The sequence below is a fragment of the Dysidea avara genome, chromosome 9 (assembly GCF_963678975.1).
Source record: "Dysidea avara chromosome 9, odDysAvar1.4, whole genome shotgun sequence".
Taxonomy (NCBI): domain Eukaryota; kingdom Metazoa; phylum Porifera; class Demospongiae; order Dictyoceratida; family Dysideidae; genus Dysidea; species Dysidea avara.
In genome coordinates this window covers 10925799-10943415 of record NC_089280.1, presented here as the reverse complement: position 1 = coordinate 10943415, position 17617 = coordinate 10925799, and the positions used below count along the sequence as shown (strand labels likewise).

Genomic DNA, 17617 nt, shown 5'->3' with positions numbered 1-17617 from the left:
TGTTGAATAATTGCAAGGAATCTGAGTGAACAGCACCTGGAATAATAATTATACTAATGGTTCAGCTTTTTAGCCGGCTATGCATGTATGTGCTATCATATGTGGAAGGGCATCGCCTTGTAATCTTGTAATTCCAAAGAAATTGAGTGACTTATGACCCAAATACAAGTTAGCATGACTACACATTTTATTGTTCTCTAACCTGTAAATGCTGGAGTCATGAAAACACTACTATAGTCCAGGTGGTACACAGTCAGCTTACAGCCTACGACTCTATAGGCAAGTGCCTGCGCGAGTAGGCCAGTAGCCATATATATATGAGTAATTACTAGTTTCTTTTTAGGCTCCCTACAGGTTCTGCCTTTTGTGTAACCCTCCAGTGCACATGCCTAATTGGTAAAACTGATGGAAGTGGAGAGCTATTGGTATCACTATTAAAATTAATTGTTGGATGACCCGGCGGTGCATTACTGTACATGTTTTATAGCAGTGCCACCTACAAAACAAGCTACATCCACTACCTTTTACAAAAACATGCCAAGTAGCTACAACATATAATAGCTATAAGTGTTTGTTCTTGTGTGACCATGTGGCTCGCCATGTGGCCGACATGCGAAGACCAGAATAATCAGTTGTGTCCGAGGTTGTGTCGAGCTTTTTGCTAGAATGAAATTTAATGCACTTCATGTAACTTGAAAGTAAAATGCATATTTATACACTTGAATGACCGTTTGTTTCAAAGCGGTGTACCACTTGCTGTGACTTTAGTCTCGTGACCTTTACGGCTCACGTGACACTGATAATTACCGACCTTGCAACTCCTCCCCTCTGACCTGCGACGGCGTGATGCGTTTGAATGCAGTGAAAGAATTTGACGTGGACGATGTACTAGTAGAAGTGGGTCAGTGGGGACGATATCAAAAAAAGCTATTCCTTTACTTTAACTGTCAACATGTCCTACTTGGGATAATTCTATTATCGATAATATTCATCGGCGTGGAGCCATCGTGGAAATGTGGGATGGAACCAGTGACAGTAAAGGATACCGGTAGTCCACAGTCGAGATCATTACTCGATACTAACGATAATGATAAATGTGTTATGTACGAAAAACAATCTTGTGCAGTTGAAGTGGATCAACCTCGGGATCAACCATTCACTAATATTGTAGCTGAGGTGAGTTTGTACTTAGCTACAATAGTGGCAAGACTCCTGGCTGGTAGTGGGATGGAGAAAAGAGCTGTAAACTTTATAAGCAGCAGCAGCAGGTCTCCATTGTAGACTGTGGGTAAAATTTCTTGCTCAAGGAAATGACAATACTGAGGGCATTGCACAGCATCTAGCCTTTAACCTTGCAGGCTGGTGCTTGAGCCACTTGGCTCACTCACACACACACATGAAGCAAAGCCTTGAGTCGGCACAAGCAAAAGCAAATCCTCCTGGGGCAGGACTAGTAAACCGCAGGGGGGCTGTACCATATCTCACAGGTCACCCAAAGTCCCAGCTGGAACTTCACCCACTATGCAAGACATGACATTTGCTTCCCCAGTTAATACTAGGTATACTGGGTGGGTTGCTTCCCCAGTTGACACCAGGTCCCCAATTAACAGCCACACATGCACGTGCATGCACACATGCAAGCTTGTTATTAATTAATTTATACAATAATAATATTGATCATATCGTTCATATAATTAATTATTTCATTTCTTTCACAGTGGGATTTGTACTGCTCTCAGTTCTACAAAGTTGCCTTGTCACAATCACTAACTTTCTTCGGGATGTTACTGGGCTCTTGGTTCCTTAGTCCCTTAGCAGATAAAATTGGAAGGAGAAAAGTCTATATTTACACATCAGTACTGTATTTTGGTGCTGCATTATTATCTGCAGTATCACTCAGTTATATACAATTCGCCTTTTTCCGATTTCTTACTGGATTTGCAATGGGTGGCTGTTACTGTTGCTATTTTGTAATATTAATGGAAATAGTTGGACCAGACTTTCGAGCTATGGTTGGAATCATTAATTCATGTTTTGCTTCAATCGTTTATCCAATCCTACCAATACTTTCATACCTTATACCAAGCTGGAGGATAATGACTGGAATGGTCGCAGTATTAGGATTCCTACATTTGACCGTGTTTCAGTAAGTGCCATACAGTGTTTAGATAATACATGTGGTAGCAATATCCTCATATATAATCACCTTAACTTCCACAGTATAGTACCAGAGTCTCCCAGGTGGTTACTATTGAAGGGATATGAAGAAGAAGCTCTACAAATACTACGAACACTTGCGATGTACAATGGTACAAAGGTACCACCTGAAGTGAAACTGAAGAAAGAAGAAGAATCTACCACCTCAAGTTCTGTACTTGATCTCTTCTCTTTCTCAACGATTTGTACTAGAACCAGTGTAATGATGGCTTGTTGGTGAGCGAGCGAGTGTGTGTAGTGTAGTATAGATGTGTAAGGGAAGTGCAATCTCCTCTAGCTTCAACATGCCTACTCACAACCTGATGTAATCCTGAATCATACTGCACACCGTTCCTTCTAAAAGAACCTAAGTCTGGCTATGGCCTTGGAACCAACAAGGCATCTAGAGAGTCACTCATTGGTCTGCCAATAACTGGTCAATCACTGAAGAATACATGACAGGCTTTGTGGTCTCACTTATTAAACGATGTGAGATAATTAAAATTTTGGTGTGCTAAGACACAAATAAAGACTGCTCTATATTGAATGGAAGTTCATATGTCATTGCAGCAAACAAATTCAGTTGCTTGATGAAATGATGCCAATAATTGGACTGACTACATTAGTCACTACGCATCTTAGGTTTGCTAACAATATTAGTACAGCTATAATAGATCCATTTTGAGTCTTCCTGTACACTGTAATTACAAAAGTGAAGTCAGAACAGTTTTGAAAATTATGAGCCATACATTTTTTGGAATCATAATTTGGAGAAATTTGATATTGAATAATGAAAATATTGAACATATATAATTCTTACAAGTCTATGTGTGTGTGTGTATGTATGTAGTTTGAAAACATAGTTGATCTATTCTGAGTTATAATAATAATTATTATTTCACAGGTTCTCAGCTTCCATTTCCTACTATGGACTATCACTAGGAGCTAATAATTTATCGGATAACTTGTATGTTAGTTGTGCACTGATGGGTCTAGTGGAACTACCTGGTCTATTGGTGTGTATACTAGCAGTTGATCGGTTAGTATAGTATATGTGACCGGATTTGCGAAAAGGTACCTTTTTCACACACAAAATTTGACCCATTTTTTGAACTTTGAAGCTTCATAACTTTTTTATTATGGCATATAAGTGCCTGAAATTTTCCATGAGTGTAGCTACAGTATCTGGCTGCATTTTGATACTATGAGCAAGTTAATCAGTGTAAGGAGTCAAGTGTTACATGATTTTGTTTGCTGGTATGTAAAATGTGTGGAAAAGGTACCTTTTCGCAAATCCGGTCACATATTATCATATACAGTAATGTGATGTTGTGTTGTGTAGTTATGGGAGGAAGATGTCATTGGTGTCAAGTCTGTTGTTAACCGGAATAGCTTGTATATGTAGTGGAGCTGTTCAGTGGATCAGTCAGTGTAAGTTGATAAGCTGAATGCATCACGTATTGATATGTATGATCTAATAAATTTATATTAAGTGAGCTGTGCAACTGTCAACAGCAGTATGGTTAGGCATTAGGCATATGGAGGTCCTCGGTTCAAGCTTTGGGCAGAGTTTTTCAATACTCTTTGTGCATTTTTTTTGTTAATCAGTGACTGCTCTATTAAAGTATTTTAACCCCAAGATTTTCCTTATAACTCTGTAGCTGTGATTGCAATTTCTTTTAAATCACAAACGGTTAAAGGCTTTAGCTATGATACAGACTGATTTTTAGGGTATAAAATTTTTATAAGTGATTTACCCTGCATGCATGACATTTATTATTGTCCACAACTCTTATCAGATTCTCACAAGATTTATTACGTGAATTCATCCTTAATGTATGCAAAATCAAGATATGAATTCATGTTTGGGTGAAAATAAGAAACATTATAACCTACCCCATTATTCCTGTCTGAATACCCATGGTGTGATATGCTGGCTTTCTTGGCCGCACGAGACACTATCATGTGTCATGATATATCTGAAAGCTTTCATACCCAAAATTTCTAACAGTAGAGTTGTAGCTATGTGGATCGTTTAGTGGAAACTTCCCTCTGTGTGTTCATTAATTCGTCCTTTTTCAGCTTGCACAGTAATTCATCAATTCTGCACAGGTTTTGGTCTTCAATACTGTATCTCTGAATGTGATCATGAAAAGAAAGTATGTACAGCCAATTGCAATAGATAATCAAGAAACATCAATTTGTTAGTACACTTGACATCTAAGTTATATATCAGTGTAGGACAGAATATGAATACTATCAGTTGTTCAGTTGTATGTATTCTGTAACATTCTTACCTTCTAGTTTCTAGTGCAATGGATGTCTATCTTCCCAAATATTATATATGCCAGCAACTGTGAAATTCAACTTCAACCTATAGGGACGTGTAAATTATGCCCAAATAGCTTTGGGAAAAATGATAATCAATAATAATTAGTAGCAGTTTTATATACATTGAGGTACCCTAATAGAGCAGTCACCTACTTATATAAAGCAATGAGATGAACAGTTTATTATTCTGTTACATTAGTCACCAAGCTTCTTGCCCCTTTCCTGCCTAATTGGTATATATAGTAAACTTATAAATTTTTACTTGTACATATATAATACAAGTATTTTACTCTAGCATTAAAATAATTCTTTAGTCTCATAGATATTCCTATAAGTAGTGATAGTGTCACTTAGGCATTTTATTTTACATTATAATGTAGCACAGTCAACTGTAAACAAGGTATAGACCAAAGGGTGAGGGAGGTAGGGAAGGGGGCCATTGGACAATGAGTTACACAGTGAAATTATTGTGAAGTCAGGGGTCATGCCTCTGGGGGAAGATATCGTGCTTATTTTCACTGTAGCTATATCCTCACACTTTTAAAGATAATTTTTAAAATGTGACTGTTTTATTAGAGTATTTGACTGTTTTAGTAGAGTATCCCAATCATTTGATACAATTAAGCACCGACCAACCAATATGGGGTCATGTTTACATCCTATACATGAACTGTAATTTTCATGATGATGCCACTGATATAAATTCTTTGTTTTGCAGCTCTGTTGATCATGAGTTGTAACTTTATGCTTGATAGAGTGCTATGCTTTAAGCTCCAGTAATAAATTTATGATATCTGATATGGTGTACATAAATCATTTGCTTTGTGGCTTTGTTGCTTCCCTTAGATAATCCTTTGATTGGTACAACCATGGTCCTCTCATTAACTGGGAAGTTTGGAGTGTCCACAGCATTTGCTGTGCTGTACATATATGCCAGTGAACTGTTCCCAACTGAAGTACGTAATAAAGGATTGGGTGTCACTTCAGTAGCTGCTAGGGTTGGTGGAATATTAGCTCCTTTTGTAACATTACTGGTAAGTATATACATAATTACATGATTTTGGTTGATAACTGCTGCATGTCTACAGTATACATATTTCACTTATTCTACAGAACTACTGGAGTTTGGGACTACCTCTGATAGTGATGGGACTGGTACCACTGATATCTGGTTTAATGTCTCTATTGTTACCAGAAACTAAAGGAAAATCATTACCTGATACTCTACATGAATTAAGGCATACATCTCACTTGTAAAATATTAATGTGGTGTAGCTGCATGTATATTAATTTATTGCTTTTATATTTTAACTTTAAAGACAGTCTATTCTCAAACTACACAATACTCAATATGGACTATAAAATAATAATTATTGCAGCTGGCTACAGAAGGATAAAATGTGTGGAAGCTTTATCACTATAACCTAGTGAGTTGACATAAAAGCCCTAATTTGTTGTACTGTATTTACCCTTGTAGCAGAGTCGAGGTATAATACATGTGCTCAACTATAATTATTCATGTTCAGAAACAACATTGTATTATACTAACATTGCTTATGGCACCCATCTACTAAGCAGGCAGATAAACAGTCAATGATATGTTGTTGGTTACATTGCAATGGCCTGAAGATACAGTATGTGAAGTTTTCAGGAGACAATGAGGTCTCCCATTCTCAACTGCATCAGTTGATCAAAATTGCAGGCTATTATTGCTCAAATACTGAATTGACACAACTTAACCTAGGAGAAAGTATAGGCTAATACTAGAAGAACAGATTTTGATGGTGCGTGCATGTGTGTGTGTGTATGCATGTGCATCAGTCTACCCAGCTGTTGAATAGGGACCTGTTGACCTGGTGTCAACTGGGAAAGCAGCTGTAACATTAATGGGTACGTACCTGATGTTAACTGAAGATGCAAATGCCAACTGTCTATATATGTCTCACATAATGGGTGAAGGTCAAGGTGGGGCTTTGGGTGCTCACACCTTCACCTGTGAGACATGGTGCAGCCTCCTGCAGGTTACTAGTCCTGCCCCAGGAGGATTTGCCTTCACTGACTCATACCACCTGAGTGGCACACAAGCACACAGATGTCCCAGTACTGGTTCACTGTGTAAGTGTGATCGTGTCAGCAATTGTAACTGAAGCTATAGGCTTGCTTTTGTGTGTGTGTGTAGTGTAGTGTATTGTTTTGTTGTGTGTATTCTGTGGTGTGTATGTACATGTGGCTTTCAGATGTAAAGAATTCAATTTAGACTGTCAGTTATAATTACAAAATATTTACTGTAGATGGCTTGCCATTTGAATGTAGCATCTGTAACTATACAGTATACACAATAGCAGTATTGTCCTCTAATCTGCCATACAGTTCCATATATGTTCCGCTTCCAAAAATGGAAGGAAATGGTGGATCTATTTTCATCCACTTTTGGAAGGTTTTTACTCCTGTACAATTTCATTCCAAAAATGAATGGAAATGACACATTTTCCTATATAGTGAGCAAAATGAGTAATAATCATCCAGATTTGGATTGTTCTAGTCATCCGATTTTGGATGATAATTTCATCATAAATAATCATCCATATTTAGATTGTTCTAATCTTCCACTTTTGGATGATAATTACATGTACTATAAAATAATCGTCCAGATTTGGATTGTTTTAGTCATCCACTTTTAGATGATAATTTTGCCATTCAATAATCATCCAGATTTGGATTTTTTTAGTCATTCACTTTTAGATGGTAATTTTACCATTAAATAATCATCCAGATTTGGATTGTTCTAGTCTTCCACTTTTGAATGATAATTTTGTGATAAAATAATCATCCAAATTCAGATTGTTCTAGTCTTCCACTTTTGGATGCATAAAATTATCATCCAAATTCAGATTGCTCTTGTCTTCCACTTTTGGATGATAATTTTATCATATAATCACATAGTGATTCAGTTTGCCATACATTTAGTCCCAATAGTAGGAGTGCAATTAATCCCAAATCGCACTGGTAGTTTCTAAAATTGCACTGTTAATCTGACAATATGGTGTGAACCAAATGATAAATGGTGCTGCCATAGTGATAAATGCCCATAGCATAACAACAGAGTGGTTGCTTAGCAATGGTTGCTAAGATAAACATCGTTTTACACCATAGCAATGGTTGCTACCTTTTTCTGTTGTTTAGTAATAATTGCTAGCGCAGAAGGTGGTCACATAATAATTATGTGATTAGTAGGCAATCACACACGTTTTCGTGTAATTTTGACTGTTACTTGTACAATTATTCCCTAATTGCTCTCAAATGTGTATGTGATTACCTATACTAATACCATACCTGTTTCACTGCTCATACAAATGTCTCTATAGTAGCAGTGAAATTTATCCTGTATTTCACTGACAGCAGTGAAAAGTTGTATTCAGTGAGTTTATTGTTGTGGTGAAAAATGGTATTCATGCGATGCATCATTTAGACTCTAGCCTTGTGACTGTGGTTAGGCAGGCAGCCTAAGTTTTGAACTTTGGTAATTTAAAAATATTTATGTATCTTGCTGTCTGAATGTACTTTCTTGTTTTTAATGCCATGTTTGATGTTAGATGGATGAACACTGTTCCATAAAATTGATTTTTGTTGCATAAGATGTTTATAGGCTAAATGCAGAATTTTTGGCAGCGCATTCCACTTTTGGGGAGCGATCCACACTTAAACAGTACTACCGTTATGTTTATGGTAGCATGAATATTTATGTTGGAGAATAATTGTAACAAAAGACTGGGATACTTTAATAGAGTGGTAAAGATTCAAGTTAAAACTGTCAAATACTCTCAAAGCTTTCAAATCTACCTAGCTAAAAGTTTTCTGGAGGTGGAATGCACTAAGAACACTCTTAAAATAAAGAATTTCAACAAAAAGGTATCATCCTGAGGTAGAAGACTACAACAATTCAAATTTGGATGATTATTTTATGGTAAAATTATCATCCAATATTGGATGACTAGAACAGTTCAAATTTGAATGATTATTGTACATGTGTGACTGAATTTTGGAAAATCACCCATATGGGTGTGCGTGAAATAATTAGAATTTCCATGTTTAGCGGGTTGCTAATAAGTGCAGGGCACAGTTTTGAAAATATTTCAAGAATTTTCTTGTAATTTAAGGTATTGAGAATGGCTTAAAACCATCAACAAGTAGATTAGCACTATAAAGTTTGTGACTTGATCATTAAATATTTTAGGTGTCAAATGCACCCATATGGGTGATTTTCAAAAATTCGGTCACATTGTATGAAAAGATTATCATCCAGTATTGGATGACTAGAACAATCCAACAATTATTTTATGATAAAATTATGATCCAATATTGGATGACTAGAGCAATCCAAATTTGGATAATTATTTTATGATAAATCGAACAATCCAAATTAGGACGATTATTTTATGGTAAAATTATCATCCAATATTGGATGACTAGAACAATCCAAGTTTGGATGATTATTATGTAATAAAATTATCATCCAATATTGGATGACTAGCAAAATTGGATGATTATAACTCATTTCGGTCACTATATAGGAGAAATGTGTAATTTCCATCCATTTTTGGATTGAAATTACATGTTAATAAAAATCTTCCAAAAGTGGATGAAAATAGGTCCACATTTTCCTTCCATTTTTGGATTCGGAACATACCTCTACAATTTAAATCAAATATAAAGGCTATGATCTGCCACAAAGTGATAGCTGTGTGCACTTATGATCTACCAGTGTGGTAACTTTACGTGTCTACCAGGGCCTGTGTGGGCCTTAGGCTTTGGTATCAGGTAGACCACAAGTGCATATGACACAACTGTATAGGGAGTGGATGTAAATATGAAAACAGTATCTATGTATTGCAAGCATTACTGTTACTTTCCTCCTATATACTATAATCAATTTTAAACACTTTTATATAATTATGCATGCAGTCCACAATGCATGCTAGTTGCCCTCAAATGAATTTTAAGCCACAATATTGATATTAGTATTATTCATTCATTCTAAATGACACAGTAGATATAACCCTGAATTTCACGTCACTAGCTACATACTATTCTCAACTTTCGTTAAAGAAAATAATTAATCTTCACAAATATAAATTTTGTATGTATCTTACCAGTTACTTTAAATGTTCTTGTTTAATGATGCTCCAAATCAGTTTAAATTGCCATTTTGGACAGTATTTCCAATTGTACAACATTACTGAGCCTTAACTGATGTTAGTGTATAACATGCAACCATCACTTGAAATATAATGTATGATTTCGTGACAAATATTAAGTGTAAATATAGCTATAATATTATACATAAACTGAGTACATTTGTGTATGTAAGTTGTGGATATAGCACAGCAAATTATACTCAGGTATGCATATGCATGTACGTTAGCAGCTTTATTTTTACACACAGTATAGTTAGTATAGTTATAGCTATACAGTTTGTAAATAGAATCACACTTATCACATTTGCTGCATGTTCAGTAAAGGCTTCAAAGAACACAGTTCTTTGGCCTGATTTTCATTTCCACAAATGAGACAGAGTAGTGCATGCCATTAAGCCATATCGCATGTTCATTACCATATTCAGTGTTGAGACGTATGTAGGCACACAAATTGTACCACCATCCTCCGCCTTTGTTTCCAACACTTCCTCCTATTGAATGTGATGCACAATTTTCATGCCACATATCATTGTCTTTATCCCTTGTTGTAAATGGTGATTCAGTGATTGAATGTGGACTGTACATTGGACTTCCACTATTCCTAAATGGATCATTTTTAGCTGTGGAGGCACTAAAATCTGAGATAGTCAACAAGTACTGTTCATTTGCTGATCCAACTTTAAAAGTACCATATGATAGGTAACCTTTTGTTTTGTTTTTAAGTTGATAGTCGATACGTAGCTCCCACTGTCCTTGTTTGGTTAGGGTATGCATTGAACTTAGACCAAACCAGAATTCTCCCCTTAAGTCCCCAAATCCATCTTCATAATCTACCCAGTCTCTGTCAAAGTCAACACTTCCATCTTTTCTGCGCTGAATAACTAGCCATCCTCCTCTTCCTGAGGTAGTGTCACAGTATACTTCAGTGCTGGAACACTTCACTCCACCAAAATGTTTGATGGTATAGACACCAGGTTGCATGGAATTAAAACGGGTATTATTGTAGCCAAGACAACAGCAGCTTTTAAAATCAGATGTTCGACATTCTCCTCTAGCCAAAGCTGTTACAACAGCAATGATCAGTAGTATAGCATAGATCATCACAAACTTGTAATCCACTTGTCAGAGCTGGCTATCAAACAAACACACTGCTTCGCTGTGAAATGCACTCCAGGACAGCTCCTTTATAAGCTTCTTCTTAACATTGCTTAGTAGGCAATTCTAAAATTAAATACAATGATGTAAACCTTTATTATGTATTGTGTTTTGATAGCATTTCCTGGTGTTTTATATAGCTTTGACTATTTATAGCGTAGTAACTAGCTACTGATTAGATATTAAGAGTGCTCACCATTATTATGTCAAATTTTAATGTGCGTACGTACATCTCATAACTGATTCATGTGTGCTTGAAATGTCGCAAACTAAGCAAGCTAGTCATTTGTACAAGTGTCCTTATAACACTGACTAAGAGTTCTCTCCTCTATCATTAACTCTTAACCAGATACCACATTATAGCTATCCCTACCATTCATCTATTTATATTTATTTATGTATTTGTTATTTGCTTTAAGCAAACAGAATTACAATGGTATAGTAGTTACAAGTATGTATAGAACAAATTAGAAGCTACGTACGTGAGGGTCTACTAGCAACCTGCCCCAATGCCCTGGGTAAAGTAATATACAGTTGATTATTTAGTGGATTAGATAGTTATAAAATGATAGGTAATGTAAGAGGCTCAGGGGGCATGAGTATATGTGCAAACATTATTGAGTCAAAATAAGTTTCCAAGGCAGTTGTTAGTTAGCTAGTGAGGTTGATTGTAGGTAAACTAAAGTCACAATTAATGGTAATACATTCCAAATTTGTGGCATTCAATTGAAATAAAGTTGCTAGTTAATTAGCTAGAGTCTCTATTGTGTTATTCCCCAGTGCTAGTTAGTATCACGTATTTTACATATTTTTGGAATCTTTGTTGCCATGCCATCATTTTCTCTTTGTTACTATGCCACCATTCTGGTGCTTTTGCATTTTCCATGAAAAGAGAAGTTTGACATGCAGATAGCTACGTAGGAGTAATACTGACATGATGTTATGCATGCACTATATAGCTATGTAGCTATAAAGTCATATAATTTGTAATAAATCAGAGTGTTACTATTTGTTCAAACACTTAAGGCTGTGTGACTATGGCCTAATATGTGACACTTTCTTACAGTCTACTTCATTTCTGGTTTATGTGTATACACTAGCTATAGCATAGATGAATAATTTACTAAGGAGAACTCGAATATAGCTATAGGGATCACCACAAACCAAAAGTCATTGGAATGAGCATTGTAGCTAAATATGTTTCGGCAAAGGTTATAGTCTCTCAACTTACTGTCTGTACACATCTTCAACATCAATTAAATCTATTGCATGCAAAATAAATGCTAATATTATGCCTGTCCTGTTTGGCATCTTCACACTACTAAAACATCAACACTTTGGAATCTATTTAATGTAGGACTGTCAGTTAGGCAACCGACAGCAAATGGAACCCCTTGTCTCATTGCTGGAGCAAACCATATGATGAGAGTTAAATTGGCCTACCATCCAGCAATGCCACAAATAGTTCTCTATTTGCTATGTACATGACAGTCTTTACCACAGAATTTCATTACCTTTTCATGAACATGATCAGCTATAGCTATCTGAAAACTCAACCAGATCTCATCCAGCCAATTACATCTATACTATAAACTTGTATCGTTTTACCTTCCTTGTAAACAGCCTGTTCATTTGGAATTCTATATCATATGCCATCCTACAGATTAAAAAGTCAACTGTGTTCCACTCAGCCTTACACTGTTATCTTTTCTGATATTAGTGTAATGGTGTAACTATACAAGGATTTTTTGCTTTGTCTGTTTTGTATATTTTTTTTGTAATACCGTACTCATTTAATGTTAATGTACGTATGCATATACGTAGTTATGTGGGGAGTCTGTTTGCAGGCATGTCCTTTTGTACAACCCTGTCATTTTGACAAAATTGTAATACTAACAAGGGGGGACTGCTAGCAGGGGATTATTTAATTTGTGGTTTGCATTACCTTTCCATGCAGTGATCCCTTCTTGTTTATATATAGCGTCTTTTTCTGTGATCACTAGCTATTCCTTCTTTTAAGTTTTGTATGACAGTCATTGCATAAATGACCTAGACAGCCAACTTCAACTGTCACAAGATCAATTGAAAATCCAGGTCCAGCGGTTATGAACCATAGCAATATTCTTTATAGTTCCTTGCAACCATAAAGTAATACTGAGTATTAGTAACCACAGATGTAGTAGTAAATCACTCTTTGTTTCTCTGAGCCAGAATGCCAAGCACTATGTATTGCTGCATGTAGCTAGTTGACATGTTCAATCAGTGCTGCATCAAGCACTACAATTTTAGGCAGCACACAGGTAGCTAGGGTGTGTAATTTGTGAGATATTCAGATAGTGTTTCAGGCTTTTGTATACGTAGCTACAGCGAGTCTGGTCTCACAGCTGCTATTTCTCTAATTCTCAGCCATGTTGTAAATTTAGTCACATGATCATGACCTCAAGCGGTTGGTATACGCCTGACCTTGCTAATCATGCTTTTGCCTATTAAGTAATGACTTAAAGAAAAGGACTGTAGACTATTTTTGTATCAACCCAGCTATAGAATGTTGTATGCTTTGTGCTTTATATATATGTATGTTTTCTTGTGTGTATCTGTGCTTTATATTCCCTAATGGAGGTCTGCACAGTATCAATAATAAATAAGCAACTTTGCATATGGGTACAGCTACGTAACTATGTTTTATTTTATTGCTTTATGACACCAGATGCAAGATTACAGAATTAAAATGGCTATATAAAACATATAATGTGGTGGTGTTGAGGGTCAGATGGCAACATGTGCCAACTGCCCAAACTAATTACTTATAATACTGATTAATTACTTAAGTACCATACTTGTACAAAGACACTTACCTTATTACCTAGTTAAATAAATGATTAAAATTTACAGGGCAGGAGAGTTTAGAGCACAACACTGGAGAGTACAGTTGTTGTTTACATCAAAATTGTTGATAAAGTGATTCCAAAAATAAGTTTTTAGTTGCCTTTTGATTTACTGGATAGGGAAAGAGGTATTAATCACTGGGAGAGAATTCCATAATGTGGGTAATCTGTAAAAGTAGGAGTTATTGATTAAGTTGGTAGAAGAAAACTTGTGATGAAGTTTAGAGCTACATGATCTGGTAGGATTGTTACTAAATGATATGAAATTGAGTATGTTAAAGCTATTATTAGTGAACTTAAGTGATTTAATAAAAAAAAACAACAAGATGTCGGCAAGTTCATACATTGTACATACATTAAAGGTATAGCACCCCAAGCTTGATCAAATGAGATTTGTAGTTGAGGAGTAGCTAGTCGTTAAGAACACACTTAGTTACTCTCTGCTGTACATGCTCAAGTAAAATAATGTATTTTATAAAGTGAGGCCTCCAAAGAGGTGAACAGTATAGTAAGCAATATCGCACTATGGATATACATATAGCTAGTATGTTTTTTTAGTTGTAATGCAGTTACTAATGACTTTATAACTGTCTGCAGAGTAGGCCAAGAGTTTTGAGGGCTTTGGTAATAATGTACTTGTAATGACAACTCCACTTCAAATCTGATGAAAAGAAGACTCCGAGATCTTTATGGGAACATGGTAATGTGGAGTTATTGATGTGATAAGGTTGACTAGGATTAAATTGTAGGAATACACACATGGAAAAATTAAGCAATAGATTGGCTCTATTATTCCAAGAAAAAACAGAATCAATGTCCTCTTGTAGGTGAATTGTGTCTTAATTCTTTTATAGCACTTGGTGTCATCAGCAAATAGAAATGCTTAAGCAAACTTGATGGCAGATGGGAGAATATATTAAAAATAATAGTGGCCCCAGAATGCTACCTTGCGGTACCCCAGAGATGACTGGTAGAACACCTGAGCGCTGACCATTAGCAAGTACACATGTACACGGAGACCTATACTTGAGGTAGCTATAGCAAACCATTGCCACAAGAAGGCAGCAACACCAATAGAGTGAAGCTTAACCAACAGTTCATTGTGCGGGACACAGTCAAATGCCTTGCAGAATTGTGTCCATTTCATCAGGACTGAAGACAAGATCGTGGAAGCATATAATAACTGTTGAAGTGTACATTTTGATTCTTGGAAGCCAAATTGGTGGTATGAGATGTTGCTGGAAATGTGCTTAAACACTTGGTTGTAAATAAGACGTTCCAAGTGATGCACAATAGGATACAGTTGTATAAAGTTTTGTCACCAGATTTGAAGACAGGCACATTGGAATGATTTGTCCATTCAGCTGGAATTCCGTGGTTGTGTACACTCACAGAAAACAAGTGGTTCAGCGGTTGAGCTAAGGCTGGTGCAGAACACTGCAGGATTTTGGGTCAAATGTTGTCAAAACCTGTTGCTTTTTTTCAGGTGGGGTGAAATCAATGATTCATAGACCTCAGCAATAGTAAGGTTTATTGTAGTGGTAGGGTTTGGACGAGTGGGAAGATCTTCAATGCTAAGTAGAATAAATGAGCTACAAGTAAAGATGGAGTGAAAATACTTGTTAAAAAGGTTGGTTTTGTTGAGGTTGCATTCAGCTTTATTGGTATCAGAAAACATACAGGGTTAGATTTTGACATACACTTGAGATGGTGAAACAGTTTAGGATCTCCAGAAGTAGCAAAATTGTGAATAAGTTGAGATTCATAGTTAACCTTAGCACCCATCTTGAATTTCTTGTTGCAAAGCGGCTTCAGTTTCTTTTTAGCGTTTTGTAATGCACTGAGACTGGGGGTTCTCCTTCTTAGCATATTGAGATGATTGATGTTATGACGTGTTGCAGGAGTGAACCAGTTTGGGTACTGATGAGTATGCAGTTTCATCTAGAATCTAGTCAATTAGAGGTGTCTATGCTTGATGATGACTGGGAATGGGGAGGATTCTCAGAAAGTAGGGTTCATGAAGATTCACTAGCCAAGTGTGGTGTAGGATTAGTCTATCCAATAACTTTGCCTTTGACAAAAAGTTAACTATTGCATTTAACTTTTTTTGCAAAGAAAATTATGTAAATTTTAGATTTTTACTTTTAAGGTCTTCAGTGATGTGCTTGAGGGGTCAGTACTCTTCAAATTGCAGTTCATCAACAACAAATATTGATCTGGCCTACTCCAAGGGTTGCTTGGAGTCTGGTGGCCTTGTTTGATTGCTGGTATTTCCAGCTGTCCAGCACTTTAACACCTAGTGCTGGGGGTGGTGACAAGGGCAGTCCATCTAGCCTGGAAAAAATAAATAAATTTTAGAGATGTGTGATCAGTATAGTGAATCTCTATTTGTCTCTATACCTATAGCTATAATATGTTGTTGTGTAGTGCTATAGAGTCTATACTGTAGTTGTCACATCAAGTTAAGTTCAGTGCTGATTTATTGATTTGTAACTGGGATAAGCAGTTTGTTGCTGATAGTATCCCAGGGAACTCAAACATCACAGCTCCAGTAAGACAATATCTAATAGGTACAAGTATACCTAATTACAGAAATATACATAAAATAATAAATAGTGAAAAGATATGTTACTGTAAATGTGTAATCAGCTTATACACACTAAGTGTGCATTCTATCCTACTAACTTGTTCATGAAATAAACCTGACACACTATCGTGACAGATAGGTGACAGTTGGTTTTGCTTGATAATTCACACCCCTACAGTTGTGATATCTCTTCTGCACATGCTACTGTAGACCATTAATGGATCACATTTCCTTTATCCAGAATCATAGGTGAATCTGGGGGGGGGGGAGGGGGAAAAGGGGTGCTTTGCTCCCCCCCCCCCCAGCCCTTCTCTTGCCCCCCTTGGACCTACAGTACTATACTGATACCAGAAACTGCATGGACTCATTCATTCACACTGCTGTATTCAGAAGTACAGAAAGCCAATGGGCAAATAGAAGACAACAGTTACAAATGTACTTTACAGTTTGTATAAACTGTACACTAAATAAAGTGAGGCAAATAAATTAGAATTTTTCAGTGTACCAACAAGATATTCCAATAGAGCAGTCACTTCTCTAATATAATTTTGCAAATTGTAACAATACCAGCTGCACCCTATTTTTTGGTACACTTTACCATCAAACAGGTTTATCTCAGATAGGCTAACTAATCTTTATATGCCAAAGCATACACTTTGCTATCAAAAATGCTCTGAAATTTAGAAGGTTTTGAGATATGGCATGATATAGGACAAGGTGTAGAAGTACGTTTTGTACAACTGGGTAAACAAAGTATTAGTAAGGGTAGATGGAGGTTGTAGAAGGAGGAAAATAAGAGTAAACAAGGGTAAACACAGAGTTTACCAGTGCTTATCATGTTTACTCATATCTACCTGTGTTTACTCGTGTTTACACATGCATGTTAACTGTTTACCTGTGTTTAACCATGTTTACCTGCATCTTCCCTTGTTTACCTGTGTTTACCCATGTAGACAATTAGCTACCTGTTATTTACTCTTTTTCAACATTGGAACTGGATGAATTTTGTAAATATACTTGAGCAATTTTACAGATTTTTGTAACCATGTTTACCTACAAAGTATTATTGTAGTTAAAATTTTGGTCCTATGGAGAGAGAGAGATAGAGATGAGAGAGAGAGACTAATTTTCTCCAACTAGTATCTTTTAAAAGTTATGTGTCCATCATTGATCCAGTTATACTGAATGAAGTTATGCAAATGAGTATAATTTGTGTACTAGAGTTCCATTCTTATCCTCTTAGTGGAATAAACACTAAAACGTTTTGC

The 17617-nt window shown here is 36.2% G+C and overlaps 2 protein-coding genes across 2 annotated transcripts; one reads left to right on the top strand and one right to left on the bottom strand.

The window, feature by feature from the left end:
• Positions 1-802: 802 nt before the first annotated feature.
• On the top strand, positions 803-5862 carry LOC136267150 (solute carrier family 22 member 15-like). The gene is made up of 7 exons (XM_066062235.1): positions 803-1176; positions 1719-2146; positions 2221-2433; positions 3101-3235; positions 3539-3627; positions 5374-5561; positions 5641-5862. The coding sequence occupies exons 1-7, from the start codon at positions 847-849 to the stop codon at positions 5782-5784; spliced, it is 1527 nt and encodes a 508-aa protein (XP_065918307.1). The 5' UTR covers positions 803-846; the 3' UTR covers positions 5785-5862.
• A 4187-nt stretch (positions 5863-10049) lies between these two features.
• LOC136267475 (fibrinogen-like protein A) lies at positions 10050-10823 on the bottom strand. Its single transcript, XM_066062640.1, has one exon. The coding sequence runs from the start codon at positions 10821-10823 to the stop codon at positions 10050-10052; it is 774 nt and encodes a 257-aa protein (XP_065918712.1).
• Between the last annotated feature and the right edge of the window lie 6794 nt (positions 10824-17617).

Bases quoted from the DNA above. Each gene is read 5' to 3' on its own strand.
- LOC136267150 (XM_066062235.1), top strand. From the start codon at position 847: ATGCGTTTGAATGCAGTGAAAGAATTTGACGTGGACGATGTACTAGTA. The intron at 2,147-2,220 runs GTAAGTGCCATA...TAACTTCCACAG, and splicing joins CTACATTTGACCGTGTTTCA to TATAGTACCAGAGTCTCCCA. The intron at 2,434-3,100 runs GTGAGCGAGCGA...ATTATTTCACAG, and splicing joins AGTGTAATGATGGCTTGTTG to GTTCTCAGCTTCCATTTCCT.
- LOC136267475 (XM_066062640.1), bottom strand. From the start codon at position 10,823: ATGATCTATGCTATACTACTGATCATTGCTGTTGTAACAGCTTTGGCT.